The 14942-nt window shown below is 37.9% G+C and overlaps 1 protein-coding gene across 4 annotated transcripts in view; it reads left to right on the plus strand.

Moving 5' to 3' along the window:
• Nucleotides 1-5677: 5677 nt before the first annotated feature.
• Nucleotides 5678-14942, plus strand: part of DDX4 (DEAD-box helicase 4) — a 102258-nt gene continuing 92993 nt past the window's right edge. For 3 of the 4 annotated variants that reach the window (XM_021076578.2, XM_021076579.2, XM_085001623.1), the window contains exons 1-2: nucleotides 5678-5715; nucleotides 6551-6636. In XM_021076578.2, coding sequence (XP_020932237.1) covers nucleotides 6565-6636 — 72 coding nt within the window. In that variant the 5' untranslated portion in view covers nucleotides 5678-5715; nucleotides 6551-6564. 4 annotated transcript variants of the gene reach the window in all.

Raw genomic sequence — 14942 nt, forward strand, 5'->3', positions numbered from 1 at the left:
CGAGGCCAGGGATTCAAACCACATCCTCATGAACACTTTGTCAGTTTCTTAACCTGATGAGCCACAACAGGAGCTCCAAATTATTTTAAATCACTTACTTTATTTTAAGTCACTTGAAATAACTCTTTTCTGTGTGGTTAGGCCACTAACTCAATATACATTTATTTAAGTGTTGTTTTCTTTTGCTTTAAATTTAAAAATTCTCTTTGAATTTTGATTTAATTTAGTTTATAATTTTGCATAACAATCACATGGTTTCAGAATCAAATCCACCTACTCAGAGAAGTCTGGCATACATTCTTATCCTTTTCAACCTGTTCCCCCTTATCTTACATGTAATTATTTTATAATTTTTGCTTCATCATTTCATTTTAAAAAATGTGGGGAGCTATATCTCTTCATATGTAAGCTAGCATATTTGACACTCTACTCTGTACCTAGCTTTTCCAATAATATATCCTAATCATCACTCCATATTAATAAATAGAAATAACTCTCCTTTTTTATAGCTAGAGTGAAGGGGAGCAGATTACGTAACCCAAAATATGCCATTTTGGTATATTACTTAGTTTAAATTAAAGGTTTTGAGAAGTAGCCAGTGCAAGAAGGACACTCTGAGGTGCCTTTGTCTCCCAGAAAGCAGGGTATAAATCTACCACGTGAAAGGTGCACCCCCAACCCCTGCCAACAATACCAGAAAGGAAGAAATCATCCTTATTACCAGAGGTAGTTCAGGGCCTTCTCATTCCTAAACAGATCTTTTTACTTCACCAATTTACTATTCCAAGGCCAAACTCCTTTGTATTGTAAATTCTTCACAAATTTATTGGGTTTTTGTCTAAGATATAAAAGCTTTCTGCTTTGATCACTTCTTTGAGTCTCATATTTTTGTAGGTTTCCCATATGTATGAAATTAAATTTGTTTTTCTTCTGTTAATCTGTTTTATGTCAATTTAGTTATTAGATCAGGCAAAAAGCCTGCAAAGGAAGAAAGGGAAAATTTTCTGCCCCTACAACTCCATGGGTGAATGTTTCAGTCTGCTATTAAGGGATTTTGGAGTTATTTCCAATATTTAGCTTTTATTTCTGCAGTTATTAACTTTGTATATACGTCCTTTTATATTTTTGTTAGTGTATCTTTTATTTATTTATTTATTTTGTCTTTTGTCTTTTAGAACTGCACCTGTGGCATATGGAGGTTCCCGGGCTAGGGCTCTAATTGGAGCTGTTGCTGCTGGCCTATGTCAGAGCCACAACAATGCCAGATCTGAGCTGTGTCTTTGACCTACACCACAGCTCATGGCACCGCCATATCCTTAACCCACTGAGCCAGTCCAGGGATCAAACCTGCAACCTCATGGTTCCTAGTCAGATTTGTTTCCACTGTGCCACGACTGGAACTCCTGCTAGTGTATCTTTTGAGGTAAATTTTAGAAGTAGGATTATGGGATCCAAGGGTAAATGCACATGTGATTTTGTTAGATATTGTCAAATTCCCTTCCCTCAAGGTCAGGCCATAGACATCCCTAAGAGCAATGTATGAGGGTGCCTGTTGCCTGGAATCTTCTCTAACAGAGGGCATTATCAAATGTTTGCTATTTTAATAGGTGAAAAATTGCTTCTTGGTGTAGTGGGGTTTTTTTGTTTTTTGTTTTTTTTTTGTTTGTTTGTTTGTTTTTTGTCTTTTTAGGGCTGCACCTGTGGCATAAAGATGTTCTAGGCTAGGGGTCAAATCAGAGCTGTAGCCTCTGGTCTACGCCACAGCAATGCCAGATCCAAGCCATGTCTGTGACTTACACCACAGCTAACAGCAATGCTGGATCCTTAACCCACTTAGTGAGGCCAGAGATAGAACGTGTCTCCTCATGGATACTAATCAGACTAGTTTCCACTGGGCCATGACAGGAACTCCCATCTTGGTGTAGTTTTAATTTGCATCACTCATAAAATAAATAAAATTGAGCATCTATTCATGTATTTAAGGGCATTTGCTTTTCTTTCTCTGTTTGTTTATATCTCGCTCTTTTCCCTTAGATTTATTGATCTTTTTTTTTTTTTGCTTTTTGATGCTCTCTATATTACAGACATATTACAGATATTAACCATTTTTCTGGATTATGTTGGAAATATTTTCCACATTCTATTATTTGTCTTTTGGTTTTGTTGTTATTTTTTTGTTATGAAAAGTTTTGTATTTTAACCTATATAAAATTATTGCTTCGGGATTTCGAATCATAGGCAGGAACGGTTTTCTAAGTATAGATAAATTCATCACTATTTTCTTCTAGTTTTGGCTTAGTTCTATTGTTTTTACACTTTGAATTTCTTATTCCATTATATGGTATGGAGAACAGGTCCAATCTTACCTGTTTCCATGTGGCTATCTACTTATATAGAGAGTATGTCTGTGAAGAAGTAGTCAACAGTGTTGAGGACTGCTAAGAGATCCTGCTAGGTTATGAATTGAAAACTGGGGTTTAGAAATCAGGAGGTCAAGGTGGCCTTGTTGGTAACAGCTTCAGTGAAGCAATGGGGACAGAAACAAGATTGTAAAGGGTTCAGAAAAGAAGGAAGGTGGGGAAGTGGAAAAGAACAGTGTGGACAATTCCTTATGAAGTCCTAAGTTTAAAAGTCTTCTTGCTATGCACTATATAAAAGATTCAGGCTTCTAAAAGACAGATTTCAAGCAAAAATATTTCTCAATTAAATCCCTGTGTCAGTTAGGGACCAACCAGGAAAATAGAAGCCATCATAGGTATTTAAAATAGAGGGATTTCAACCATTGTGAGACTTGGAAAATGGAGCCTCAGAGCATAAGTTGGTAAGTAGAGTACAGGTTGAGTTTAGCTCCTTCTTAGAGCCTTTTGGCTTGGTGCCTTTGTGCAGGGCCCAACCTCCAAAACAGTATCTGGTGAATCTGGTTATCCTCATTTTATAGAGAGGGAGATCAAATAACTTGCCAAAGCTTGTATGGTTAGTAAATGTACAACTGGAGACTACCAGTAGAAACTTCTCAGCCAATTGATAGTGATTCCTTCCTCCTTTTTGAAAGCTCCAACCCTTCAGTCTTAGGAGGGATAGAGAAAGCTAGTCATGCCCCCCCCCTTTTTACATTTTAAATGATTTTTATTGTATCCATTATACTTGGTTTACAGTGTCCCAATTTTCTACTGCACAGCTAAGTGACCCAGTCACACATACATATATACATTCTTTTTCTCACATTATCCTCAATCATGCTCATTAGTGACTAGGTGTAGTTTCCAGTGCTATACACCAGGATCTCATTCTTATACACTCCAAAGGCAATAGTTTGCATCTATTAACCCCAGATTCCCAGTCCATCCCACTCCCTCCCCCTCCCCCTTGGCAACCACAAGTTTGTTCTCCAAGTACATGAGTTTCTTTTCTGTGGAAAAGTTTATTTGTACCATATATTAGATTTCAGATATAAGTGATATCATATGATATTTGTCTTTCTCTTTCTGACTTCATTTCGTATGAGAGTCTCTAGTTCCATCCATGTTGCTGCAAAAGCGATTCATTCCTGGTCTAGGTTCATGGATGGGACCAGGTTACTACTTCTCCTCTTGAGGTGGAATACTTCCTTCTTTTATACGCAGGATGACTGACACATCACTTTTCTTTTGCTATTTAAGACATGGAAGTCAACTTTCTTTGTTAGGTATAACTAACATCTAGTGGGAATGGAAAAGACTAGGGGCTGTTTACCAAACTGCCCATAATTCACTGATGCAACACTGTTTCTCAGCAAAGAGTCAAGAAGATCCTTTAGCCTAAGGATTGTCCAAGGTATCTGGACATAGAATTTGACTTTTTAATCCTTCATTTACTTTAAGCTCTCATTAAAAACACTTGTAAGCGTGTTTAGGGGCCTCTGAATATATTATGTCATTTAGGAGGTCTGGTTGATGACAAGAAGGATCTCCCCGGAAACACTAGATGACTGATTTCTAAGCCAGCATCTCAATGGATTAATTCAAAATGGAGAGCAAGAAAGGTTTGTATATCTTATCGACAGTACCTCCTTTCTCAGTATGAAAATACTTGGAGTTGAATTATTAATCACAAAGTTGCTAGATGAGCATGGAATCAAAACAGGTATCATAAAATATTTTTACTTCACAATAGGGAAAAACTCTCTAGTCACCAGTGGCCAGATCAAATCTTTTCTATTTGCACCAGTTCTCCATACCCTCATTTGATACCCTCTTCATGATCTTTGCCACTTCTGCATTCCATTAATACTTAGTTTTTCTCTAATTGAACAAACTTTTTAAACCTTAAAAAAAAATTTTTTTTTTGACCATCCCCACGCTGAGATAGGTCCTAGACCTTAACACAATTTCTTTAGGAAGATAAACTTAAATGCTTTTAATTAATATTACTCTTAGATGAGCACTGATGAAAGTTTTTTTTTTGTTTTTGTTGTTGTTGTTGTTGTTGTTGTTGTTGCTATTTCTTGGGCCGCCCCTGCGGCATATGGAGGTTCCCAGGCTAGGGGTCAAATCGGAGCTGTAGCCACCGGCCTACGCCAGAGCCACAGCAACTCGGGATCCGAGCTGCGTCTGCAACCTACACCACAGCTCACGGCACGCCGGATCGTTAACCCACTGAGCAAGGCCAGAGATCGAACCTGCAACCTCATGGTTCCTAGTCGGATTGGTTAACCACTGCGCCATAAATTACTTCATCCTCCATGTCTGAGTATCAGACTATGTTGGGACCCATATTTCTGAAATATTCAGAAGCTTATTCAAAGTTTCAGGGAATGGAATATTAGGAAATTAAAACCAAAGATACAAACTGCATTTTTCAAGTCATCGGTTGCTATGCCTTTTGGAGGGATGGGACAATATGGAGGGATTTCCCCAACCTTCCGTGGGACAGAACAAGAATATATGATTGATGAGACCATAAGCGCTGAAATGATCTTTGGTTTGGCCAGTAACCCTAGGACTATAAAAAGGTGGGCCACAAACCCAAGCCTTCATGAATAACCTACACCAGCACAACTTTCTTCTTCCTTTTGGATCAGAGGGCATCTCTTCCCCATATGGGCCCCCAACTCTGTAAGACAGGTTACTGTCTTCACGGCTGCCTGATTATCGGTGTCTCAGTCTCACCCTGCCCTCACCGGGAGGAAAAGGCAATACACCACCTCCAGCGACCTCAGCCAGACGTTTAGGCACCGGGGAACCCATGGATGTTGGATGTGAAGGAAGCGCCTCAGAAATAAAAAGCCAGAGAGGCCAACTGCCAGGGACAGCAGTAGGTAAAGGGAGAGGAGAGCTTAAAGAGGTAGGTGGGAAGGCATTTTATTCCTCTTCCATATTTTCCTTCGGCTTGCTGAGCTTGCACAGGGAAATCTATAGCTTCTCCAGACTGCGGACCCCACCCAAGAATCTAGGGACAAGTGGCGCACGGCCAGCCTTTACCCCCGATGCCCAACGGGCCACTCTGATGAGCCCAGCGCAGCCACTGAAGCCTCAAAAGCCAACAAGTAGGGTAGGAGTGGGTGGAGATGGGGGCGGGACGACGCCAGCTGCCTGAGCACTGATTGGCTGGTGGTGCTCGTCGCCTGGTGCCATTTGTTGTTGAAGCAGCGCACCTGACGTAGTCAGCGTCCTGCACGTGCAGCCGTTTAAGCGGCGTCAGAGCCTGCGAGGACCCAGGAGAGCAAGCCGAGGAGAGGTGAGTGGCCTGGCGGCTTTTCCGCGGCACGGGCCTCGACCCAAACCCCTGCGCTTCCCAGTAGGTGGACTTTGGGTCAAATGAAGAACGGATTAGGTGGGCAGGGGTTAGAAGCCATCCTTTGGGGTCGTTCTGCTTCCTGCTGGAGGGTCTAAAATCACTGTGGTTGCCCGAAGGAAGGAGTTGGGGCCTGTAGAGGAGGCAAAGGCGCCTTTTGGCCAGCCCTGCGCTTGTTTTCCTCTGAACAGGGATGGTTGCAGTAACATTTGTGTATAAACACTCCTTAGTGAAACTTGTGCTGTGTTGGCGGCACTCGGACCACCTAACTACCCTACCTCTCTCTGCTAAACTTCAAGACCTTGCTTGTTTCCCTGCCCTGCTCCCTAAAAAAGCTAAATCAAAAACCCCAAGCTAAATGTCTTACCAACTTTTGAAGGAGGCAGCTGAAGATAGAAACCTTGAGTAGTGTCTGAAAAATTTCCCTTCCCCAGATATTAAGGCCAATAAGCTGTTTGGGGACCTTTTGAGGAAGAAGATAAATTCTTTCAACAGACTGGGGGGAAAGTCTAAGCATCAGTGGGGACATGGTGATTGCTAAAATGACTAGCTAAGTGGTTCAATAGATTTTTAAAGGTAGAAAGGATGAACATAAATGCTGTCTCTAGGTAAGGAGCAAAACTTAATTGCCCTTTTTGCAAAAAGTTTTGGGGAGGATCAACATCTAGTTGAGTAGTTTTGATGGGCATATGTGAAATGATGAAGAGTTATACTTTTAAAGATACAACTCTGATCTAATTGAGGCCAAATATGCATGTTTGTATTTTTATAAAAATAGAACTGGAAGCCACCATGGGAGATGAAGATTGGGAAGCAGAAATAATCAAACCTCATATGTCTTCCTATGTTCCCGTATTTGAGAAGGTACTAAAATTTACAGTTATTCAATGCTACAGTTATATCAAAGTTGAAAATCACTGTGATGGGGAAATTCTAAATTACATAATCTGTGTCAGTAAGCTGTGGTTATCGCCATGTGATTGTCATTAACTATCTTATGGGGAGTGACAAAGAGGCACGATAGGCTTCAAATTGAATGAAATAGTCTTATAATTTCATATTTAAAAACTAATAACATGTATAATATTAATAACCCAATTTAAATCTCAGTGATTTAGGAGTTACTGTGAGTGATCACAAGTTTGTGCTAATGTCTCTGAAAGACATACACTTTTAGAGAAAATCAAAAAATATAATTTGGTTTTGGATGACATTTTGAATTCTGAAAATTGTTTTTCTATAAGGAGCACTCAAGATAAAAACATAGGCTGATTCAGATGGTAATATCAGTTTGATTTTCAGATGTACAAATCATCATCAGATCTTTTTCCTCAATAGCATTTGAAGAGTTATATTGTAATTTAGAAAAAAGGGTCATGGAATGGGTTTTTGGGTTTTGGTTTTGACTTGAAAATTGACTTTAAAAATGAACAGACTCTTACTTTAGAAGTCAGTGTATTTTAATGGATTGCCTTTTTTTTTTTTTTTTTGTCTTTTTAGTGTCACACCCATAGCAGATGGAGGTTCCTAGGCTAGGGGTTGAATTGGAGCTCTAACCACTGGCCTGCTCCACAGCCACAGCAATGCTAGATCCGAGCTGCATCTGCCACCTACCTACACCGAAGCTCACAGCAACATCGGATCCTTAACCCACTGAGCAAGGCTAGGGATTGAACTCACATTCTCACAGATGCTAGTCAGATTCATTTCTGCTGAGCCACAATGGGAATTCCTTTAATGGATTGCTTTTACGTGTTAGCTACTTTAAAATGTATCCAAAAGTTGATTTTTTTTTTTCCCCTTTTAGAAGTTCCAGTTTTTGTGCGTGTTAGTCAATTCTGGCACTTTCTATTTCAAATGCTGTCTTTGTGGAAGTTCTTATTTTATCCCAAAACATAAAATATCCTTTATTTGTCTTAATTTGATTCTGTGTGTATATATATGTAATTTATATTAAAATACCTAAGCTGCTAATTGAATTTATCGTGTTTCTTGTTTTAGAATTTGTTTTAGAAATGACATCTTTTGTATGTTATCTTTTTATAGTCTTCTTCCTGTCATAAAAATATTGTAACACTATTGGGAAAAGGGAAGAATCACTCATCTTGTTTACTAGTACACATGCTCTGTTAAATTTTTAGTAAATTTTCTTCTGTTTTTCCCAAACATGTTTTTATATAGATTGTAATGATAGTAAATAACACTAATTTTTGACTTCAACTTTTTCACTCTTTAGCATTATTTCATATTACTAATTTCCTACAAATAATTTCTCATCATTATATAATATTTCATGGAACAGATCTACCATAAAATAATTAACTTTGTGTTGGTGGTAATTTATAAGATGTTATCTTTTCGCTTTAATATTGTCACGAAGGAGTTCCTGTCCTGGCGCAGTGGTGAACGAATCCGACTAGGAACCATGAGGTTGCGGGTTTGATCCCTGCCCTTGCTCAGTGGGTTAAGGATCCGGCGTTGCCATGAGCTGTGGTGTGGGTCATAGACGTGGCTCGGATCCCATGTGGCTGTGGCGTAGGCCAGTGGCTACAGCTCCGATTGGACCCCTAGCCTGGGAACCTCCATATGCCGCGGGAGTGGCCCAAGAAAAGGGAAAAAAGCAAAAAAAAAAAAAAAAAATATATATATATATATATATATATATATATAGTCTTGAATATCTACAGCTTATTCTTTGTTTTAGTTTGGGAGTACATTTTAAAAAAATGGAATTACTTGGCTATTGGATATTTTATGGTTCTTCCCCCCCGATTAAATAGATTTGTTCTAATACAAAGTTTATTCACAAGTACAGACTTTCTTCCACTTGGACTTGTCTAATTTTTATTTTTTCTTAGTGTGAGATTTTGTCTTAAGTGTTCTTAATATAGTATACTGCACTGTAGCATATTGTGTATATTTTTTGCATAGGGTGTCAGAAAACGAGGATGGCTGTCAGTTTTACAGATTTACCTTTTTGGAATCTTTGTGCTATTCATTAACATATCTTCTTTCTTGATACTGGTCATACTATATTGAATATTAATTTTATGTTAACAATTCTACCTTATAATTATTAGTACATATTTTTGTGGGGCCTATTTGTAGTAAACTTTTTGTGTTTGTTGCAAACTTAACACCTGGTGCTACTTGTGCAATTAGTTATTTGGCCTAGTTGATTTGAAGGAATATGGCACAATCACTGGTTTTGTTTGCCTGCCTTGGTTGAATAAGAAGTGTAGAAAAAGGATGAATATATGACCTTTTTATGGAGGAGAAATCTGAGGTCATTTCTTCAGCATATTTTCTTTTAAAGACACCATTTTGATTGATTGTTCTAAATGAATTTCTATTTCAAGGGGGTAAGCTGGATTTCCCTTTTGCTAAATTTATATTGGGTCTGAAACCATCTTGGATTGGTAACAATATCTTTGGTCAGCTTTTTCTGAATGCTTCTCAGGATCGTTATTTGGAGATTTAATATTAACATCTTACATAATTTTGAACTAATAGGCTACTGTTCTGGTAGTTTTTAGAATTTCCCAATTCTGGTTTTTGAAGTGAGTGTACCACCTGGTGATAAAACAATAAAAGGTGTGAGGTTAAAAGAAATTTGATAACCTAGCAGTAACATACTCCAGAAATCTCAGTGGTTAGGTATTTGCATATTGCATACAAGCTTATTGGGATGAGCGATGAAATGGATGAGTATGGTGACTGTAACAGGATGATGGGTTTGCTTGCTAGCTGCAGTGCATCTTGTTAGATGACCCTGGGAGTAAGTGTACACAGTGGCCATTTATGTCTGATTTATTTATTTTTTGGTGGCACATTTCAGAAGGCAAATGCTTTCGTGATTAAAATGAAATATCTCGAGATGATTAGTTCATCCACAATTATTTTATTAAGTTGTAATAGCAAAGTTTATAATAATTAAGAAAAAGAGTTTATGGCTTCTTTCTTCACGTTCATACTGCAGTTCTGCAGTAGCAGGGAAATTGTGGTGCTCAGACATTGTTGGGTTGGCAGACCTAAGGAAGTTGAAGTGCTGGAGCCTGAGGAGGATTTCCAGCAATTTCTGCTGCTAGTCATCAATGAGATGTGAGAAGATAGTGTATCTTGTATTTGAGAGTATGGAAAAATCATAAATGCTGAATAAGAGGAAGTTGTGGGGGATAGAAAATATGTATACCCAAATGAAAACTGAGGAAAGTGCTCTGACTTCTTTTCAAAATCTAAATGATGGAGTCGGGGCAGAGTACAAAAACTCTGAGAGAAGGCTAAAGGGATTGCCAAAGTTGGCAGAGATGTTGGTCACACTAGTCTAAAGGATAGAGAAAAGTGAATTCTCCTGAAGGAGGATTGGCATTTTATGGGCAAAGAATTCTAGTCAACTGATGGAGATAGGCTGACACCCAGGAGAATCTGAAACCAGAGAGCCTTTCGTTTTCTCCCCTTTTTTTCCTCTGTATATACTCTGTCCTCTCACTAGGTTTCAGGTACATGGTAACCTCAGTGTGAGTTTTGATAGTTACTTCCGCAAACAAAAACATTTAACAATTGGAAAGATGCTCTTGGGTACAGAAATTAGGGCTTAGTTGGTAAGTGTTTGCCACAGACGTATTTGTTCCTGGGCTTTGGTGGTTTCTAAATTTTGAGGAGCTTTACTCTTGTGTGACATGATAGGTCGCTGGAATCTTAGGTCCGTGTGTGATACCTGACACTCAGAGTTGGAGTTCTCTAGCTCTGGAGGTGCTGAAGAAGCTGCATTAATTTTAGGAGATGACTCCACGCAGCAGTTGCTGGAGAAACTGAGGAAGGGACCAGACTTCTTTTGGGAATATGAATGGGGCTGATTTGGCTTGGATCAGAAGAAGGGGTGGAAGATGATACTGTCTGTATTTTGGGACTTTAAGTTCTGTTTTAGGTCAAAGGAGGAAAGATGTATTTTGTTCAAAATTTAAATTTCATGTGGCACACTATCTGATGTAACATATCTGGTCAGTTTATTTGGACCATTTAATTTAGCTTTATTTGATAGAGAACCTAGAAGAAGAGATGAAATCTCGGTATTCTGACCATGTTGATGTAGTATTCTGATGTAGGCATAAAATGGAGGATATTTGCAAAGGAAAATGTGGGGAAGGAGCATGTGGAACTTTCAGCATAGGTCCCTAAACTGGACAGGAAAGAGGCATTTTCAAGGTTTATAAGTTGTCCAGATATAAATTCACTTGAGTAGCAGATCTAACAAGTATATGAAGTCAGACCTCTACCATGTTTTAGAAAAGCCAACTTAACCATGTTAATAGAAGTATTCACTTGTTTGAAAAAATAAAATACCTAAAAAATAAAAGTGTGATATTCTAGAATTGAAAATAATGAGTACAAAGTAAAAAGAAATGTGTTTATCAAAATGAAAACAGATTATTTGTAACTAGCTCCATATGAGAACCATTATGTTTAAAACACTTTGAAATTTCTAAATTGGTTCATTTGGATGGGTAAAGAAGTATCAGTGGTTTACAGCTAAGTGTTTTAAAAATAAGCTAATGTCAAGATGTATGACTCAAACAAATTTTTATTAAGCCTTATTAGGTGCTGGAGATAGTGGTGAATGTGATAGATAAGGGAGAAACTAAGGGAACACAACTATCATGAATGCTGTGTTTTACTGGGGGAGAATAAGCACATATTAAAATCAAATATAAATAATGAAAAGTTTGAAAAAAAATCAGGAAATGTGTGTGTGTGCACGCGCATATGTGAGAGAAAGTGTGATTGGGGGTAAGGTGAATTTAGATCAGGTTAAGAGGAAAAGCTTCCCTGAAATAATGACTCATGAACCCGAGACCTGAAGAAGTCCCAACATGTCATCATTTAAAGGTACTGAGGAGGAAACAAACTTGGTAACAGGAAGAAGTACAATGCATTAGTTTCCTATGGCTGCTATAACAAATTACCACAAACTAGAAAATTTTCTCTCACAGTTCTGGAGTCCAGAAGTTAGAGATCACTGTGTCAGCAGTGCTGTCCTCCTTCAGTAGGCTCTGGGAGAGAATCCATGCCTCTTCTAGCTTGGTTATAGGCAGTCCTTGGCTTGTGGCTGCATCTCTCTCTGTCTTAACATGGCCATCTCTGTGTATTTGTGTTAACACCCTTTGCCTCTCATAAGGATACTTATGATGACATTTAGGACCCACTCAGATAATCCAGGATAGTCTCCTAACTTTAGAATTTTTGGTTATATCTGCTAGAACTCTTTTTTCCAAATAAGATAACAGTTTGCACATTTTGGGGATTAGAACTTGGTATCTTTGGCCACTGTTCATTCTACTACAGCTAGTATGACTAAGCACAGTGAGGTAAGTCAAAGTTGGTAGAAAATGAAATCCAAGAAGCAAAGACAAAAGGAGGAGAAGAGAAGGATCATGGAGAGAGTTGATAGGATTGAGTGGGCTGAACTGGGGAATGAGAGAGAGAGTGGTATCAGGTTTTTAAATTTAAGCAGCTAAATGGATGGTGGTGCTGTTTGATGAAATGAGAAATATGTGCAAGATGAACAAATTTGGGAGGAAAAAGTCAAGAATTCTGTATTGGTTGTATTCAATTTGCAATGCCTAAAAAGCATATAAGTAAGAATGTCAGTAGGTTATATGAATGTATTGCTTAGGAAAGGGATCAGAGTTATAGATACAAATTTGAGAATTATCTGTGTATTAGTGGGATTTAAAGCTGTGAGATTGGGTAAAGTTGTATAGAGTTAAACAAAGTTAGAGGGCTCTGTCCTAAGCTGTGGGGCTTAAAGGTACATTAGAGGATTAGCTGGGAAAGGAGATTGAGAAGGGAGTGGCCAGTAGGATAAGAGGTAAACCAGGGCAGTGTGTGTGTTCCTTAAGCCAAAGAATGTTGTAAAAAGGAAGATCATTTGTTGTTTCAAATGTTTCTGAGAGCTCTGGTAGGATTAAATATAAAAGTAGTAATTTCATTACATAATACCCTTATTATAAGCTTTTTCAGTGCAGAAGTGAGGATGTAGATAGGGTAGCCCGAAGGAAAAACGGGATATGAGAACGTGGAGGCAGCAACTGTAGACAAGATGTTTTGTCTATAAAGAGGCAGAGAAGTAGTATAGTAACTGGAAGGGAATATGAAGTTTATTTTTAAGGTAATAAAAAAGGTTAAGAATTTTTTACAATGAAAGATGAATTCTATTGAATGTTTTTGATGTCTTATTTCAAAATTTGCCTTAAAATTTGTAAGTTTCACATATGTGGGATTTAAAATGCCACAGTCATGCGAGTTCCCATTGTGGCTCAGCAGTAACAAATCCGACCTAGTATCCATGAGGATGCGGATTCAGTCCCTGGCCTTGTTCAGTGGGTTAAGGATCTGGCATTGCCATCAGCTGTGAGTAGGCTGCAGATGCTGATTGGATCCTGTGTTGCTGTGGCTTAGGCTGGCCTCTACAGCTCCTGTTCAGCCTCTAGCCTGGAAACTTCCATATGCCGTGGGTGTGGTCCTAAAAAGACAAAAATAAATAAATTCCACAGTCTGATGATTGTCTAATAATAATTTTTCAGTTCTATAGTGCCAGAGTGTTTTATTACTTTTTAAGGCTATATAAAGCTGGTAGTGTTATAACATTTATAAAACCAGCCCCTTTTTAGGATCTATTTACCCAGTAATACTTGAAGCACTAGAAAAGAGAAGGAAGTCTTCAGAGTTTCACTTTAAATAGGGGAAACTGGAACACTTTTCTTGTTTTAATGTTTATATAATCATAAATTGGAACTTTTTACTATAGTAGTTATCAAAAGTTCAAGCCATTTCAAGGATTCTATTGTCTTTCTGCTTTAATGTCAGAAAAATAATTGGTTGACTTTCAAACTTTATAAAAGTAGTTTTAAAAGTCATTTAGTATCTTTTATGAAAGAAATTTTAGAAAATAAGTATTACCTGAAGGTACCTACCTTGGTGAACTCCCTGCAGGTTTGGGTTTATTTAAAGGAACTTAGTTGAAGAAATATTGTGACTCTTCTAGTGAAGTCAGTTGTTTAAAGTATCATTTATAAATTTTAGGTCACCTTTTGTTCTTAAATTATTGAATTCTGATTGCAATATGCAAGAATTGCAGAGTTCTGTTCAGAAGTTTTGCCCTAAGTAGAGGAAGCTTATTTGAGAGGAAATAAAGGAGTGGCTTAATGATAAGGATGTCCTAGGAGTTAGAAGTGAGAAAAAAGTTACTCATGTTGTCATTAACCCAGGGATACCCTGAGAAATGTAGGAAAGTTCCAGAATTAACTTGATAGCTATTGATTTTATAACAAAAGTTAGATTTTCTGAGTCCAACAGCCATTATACTTTTGCAAGTGTAATGCATATGCATTAATAGCAAATACATTTTGAGACTAAAGTAGGGAAAATAAGATAGTATTTGGGAGCATCAAAGACAATCTTGAACTATTTCTGTGTCAAGTTTGATTGAAACTAGTCATGAATATTCTGACCCTGTTTCTGGCATCCACCACTTTAATGGATTTGTAGTGCACCTGAGAGATGCCTGTATAGATACATTGTTTTTATTGCATAAGTGAGGTTTTCTTTACTTGAGAGTTCTTTTTTAAAGTTTCACTTTTTTAAAATATCACTTTAGTTTCACTTGATATAAACACAGTTGAAGATTCAGAAATAAATTTCTGTGGTGCTTTACTATAGAAATTGTTATCTACCACTCTCTTGTGCTCTACTTCATTCTGTAGAATTTTGATGAGTATGCTGTAAAATACTGAACTCTATAAACTCTATTGTGTATTGGCAGGCAGTGATTTATTCATATATATATATATATATTTTTTTGACCTTTTTTTTTGACTTTTTTTTTTTTTTTTTTAAGGGCCACACCTGTGGCATACAGAAGTTCCTAGGCTAGGGGTCAAATGGGAGCTACAGCTGCTGGCCTACACCACAGCCACAGCAACACCAGATCTGAGCCGTGTCTATGATCTACACCACAGCTCACAGCAATGCCGGATCCTTAACCCACTGAGTGAGGCCAGGGATTGAATCTGCGTCCTCATGTATACTTAGGTTCGTTTCCGCTGAGCCACAACGGGAACTCCCGTTTTATCCATATAGATTAAATGGTTAGATTTTATTTATATAATAAT

The sequence above is a fragment of the Sus scrofa genome, chromosome 16, assembly GCF_054392235.1.
Source record: "Sus scrofa isolate SSC_HxYL_T2T_F1_AM1 chromosome 16, Sscrofa_HxYL_maternal_Yorkshire_Landrace_v2.0, whole genome shotgun sequence".
NCBI lineage: Eukaryota > Metazoa > Chordata > Mammalia > Artiodactyla > Suidae > Sus > Sus scrofa.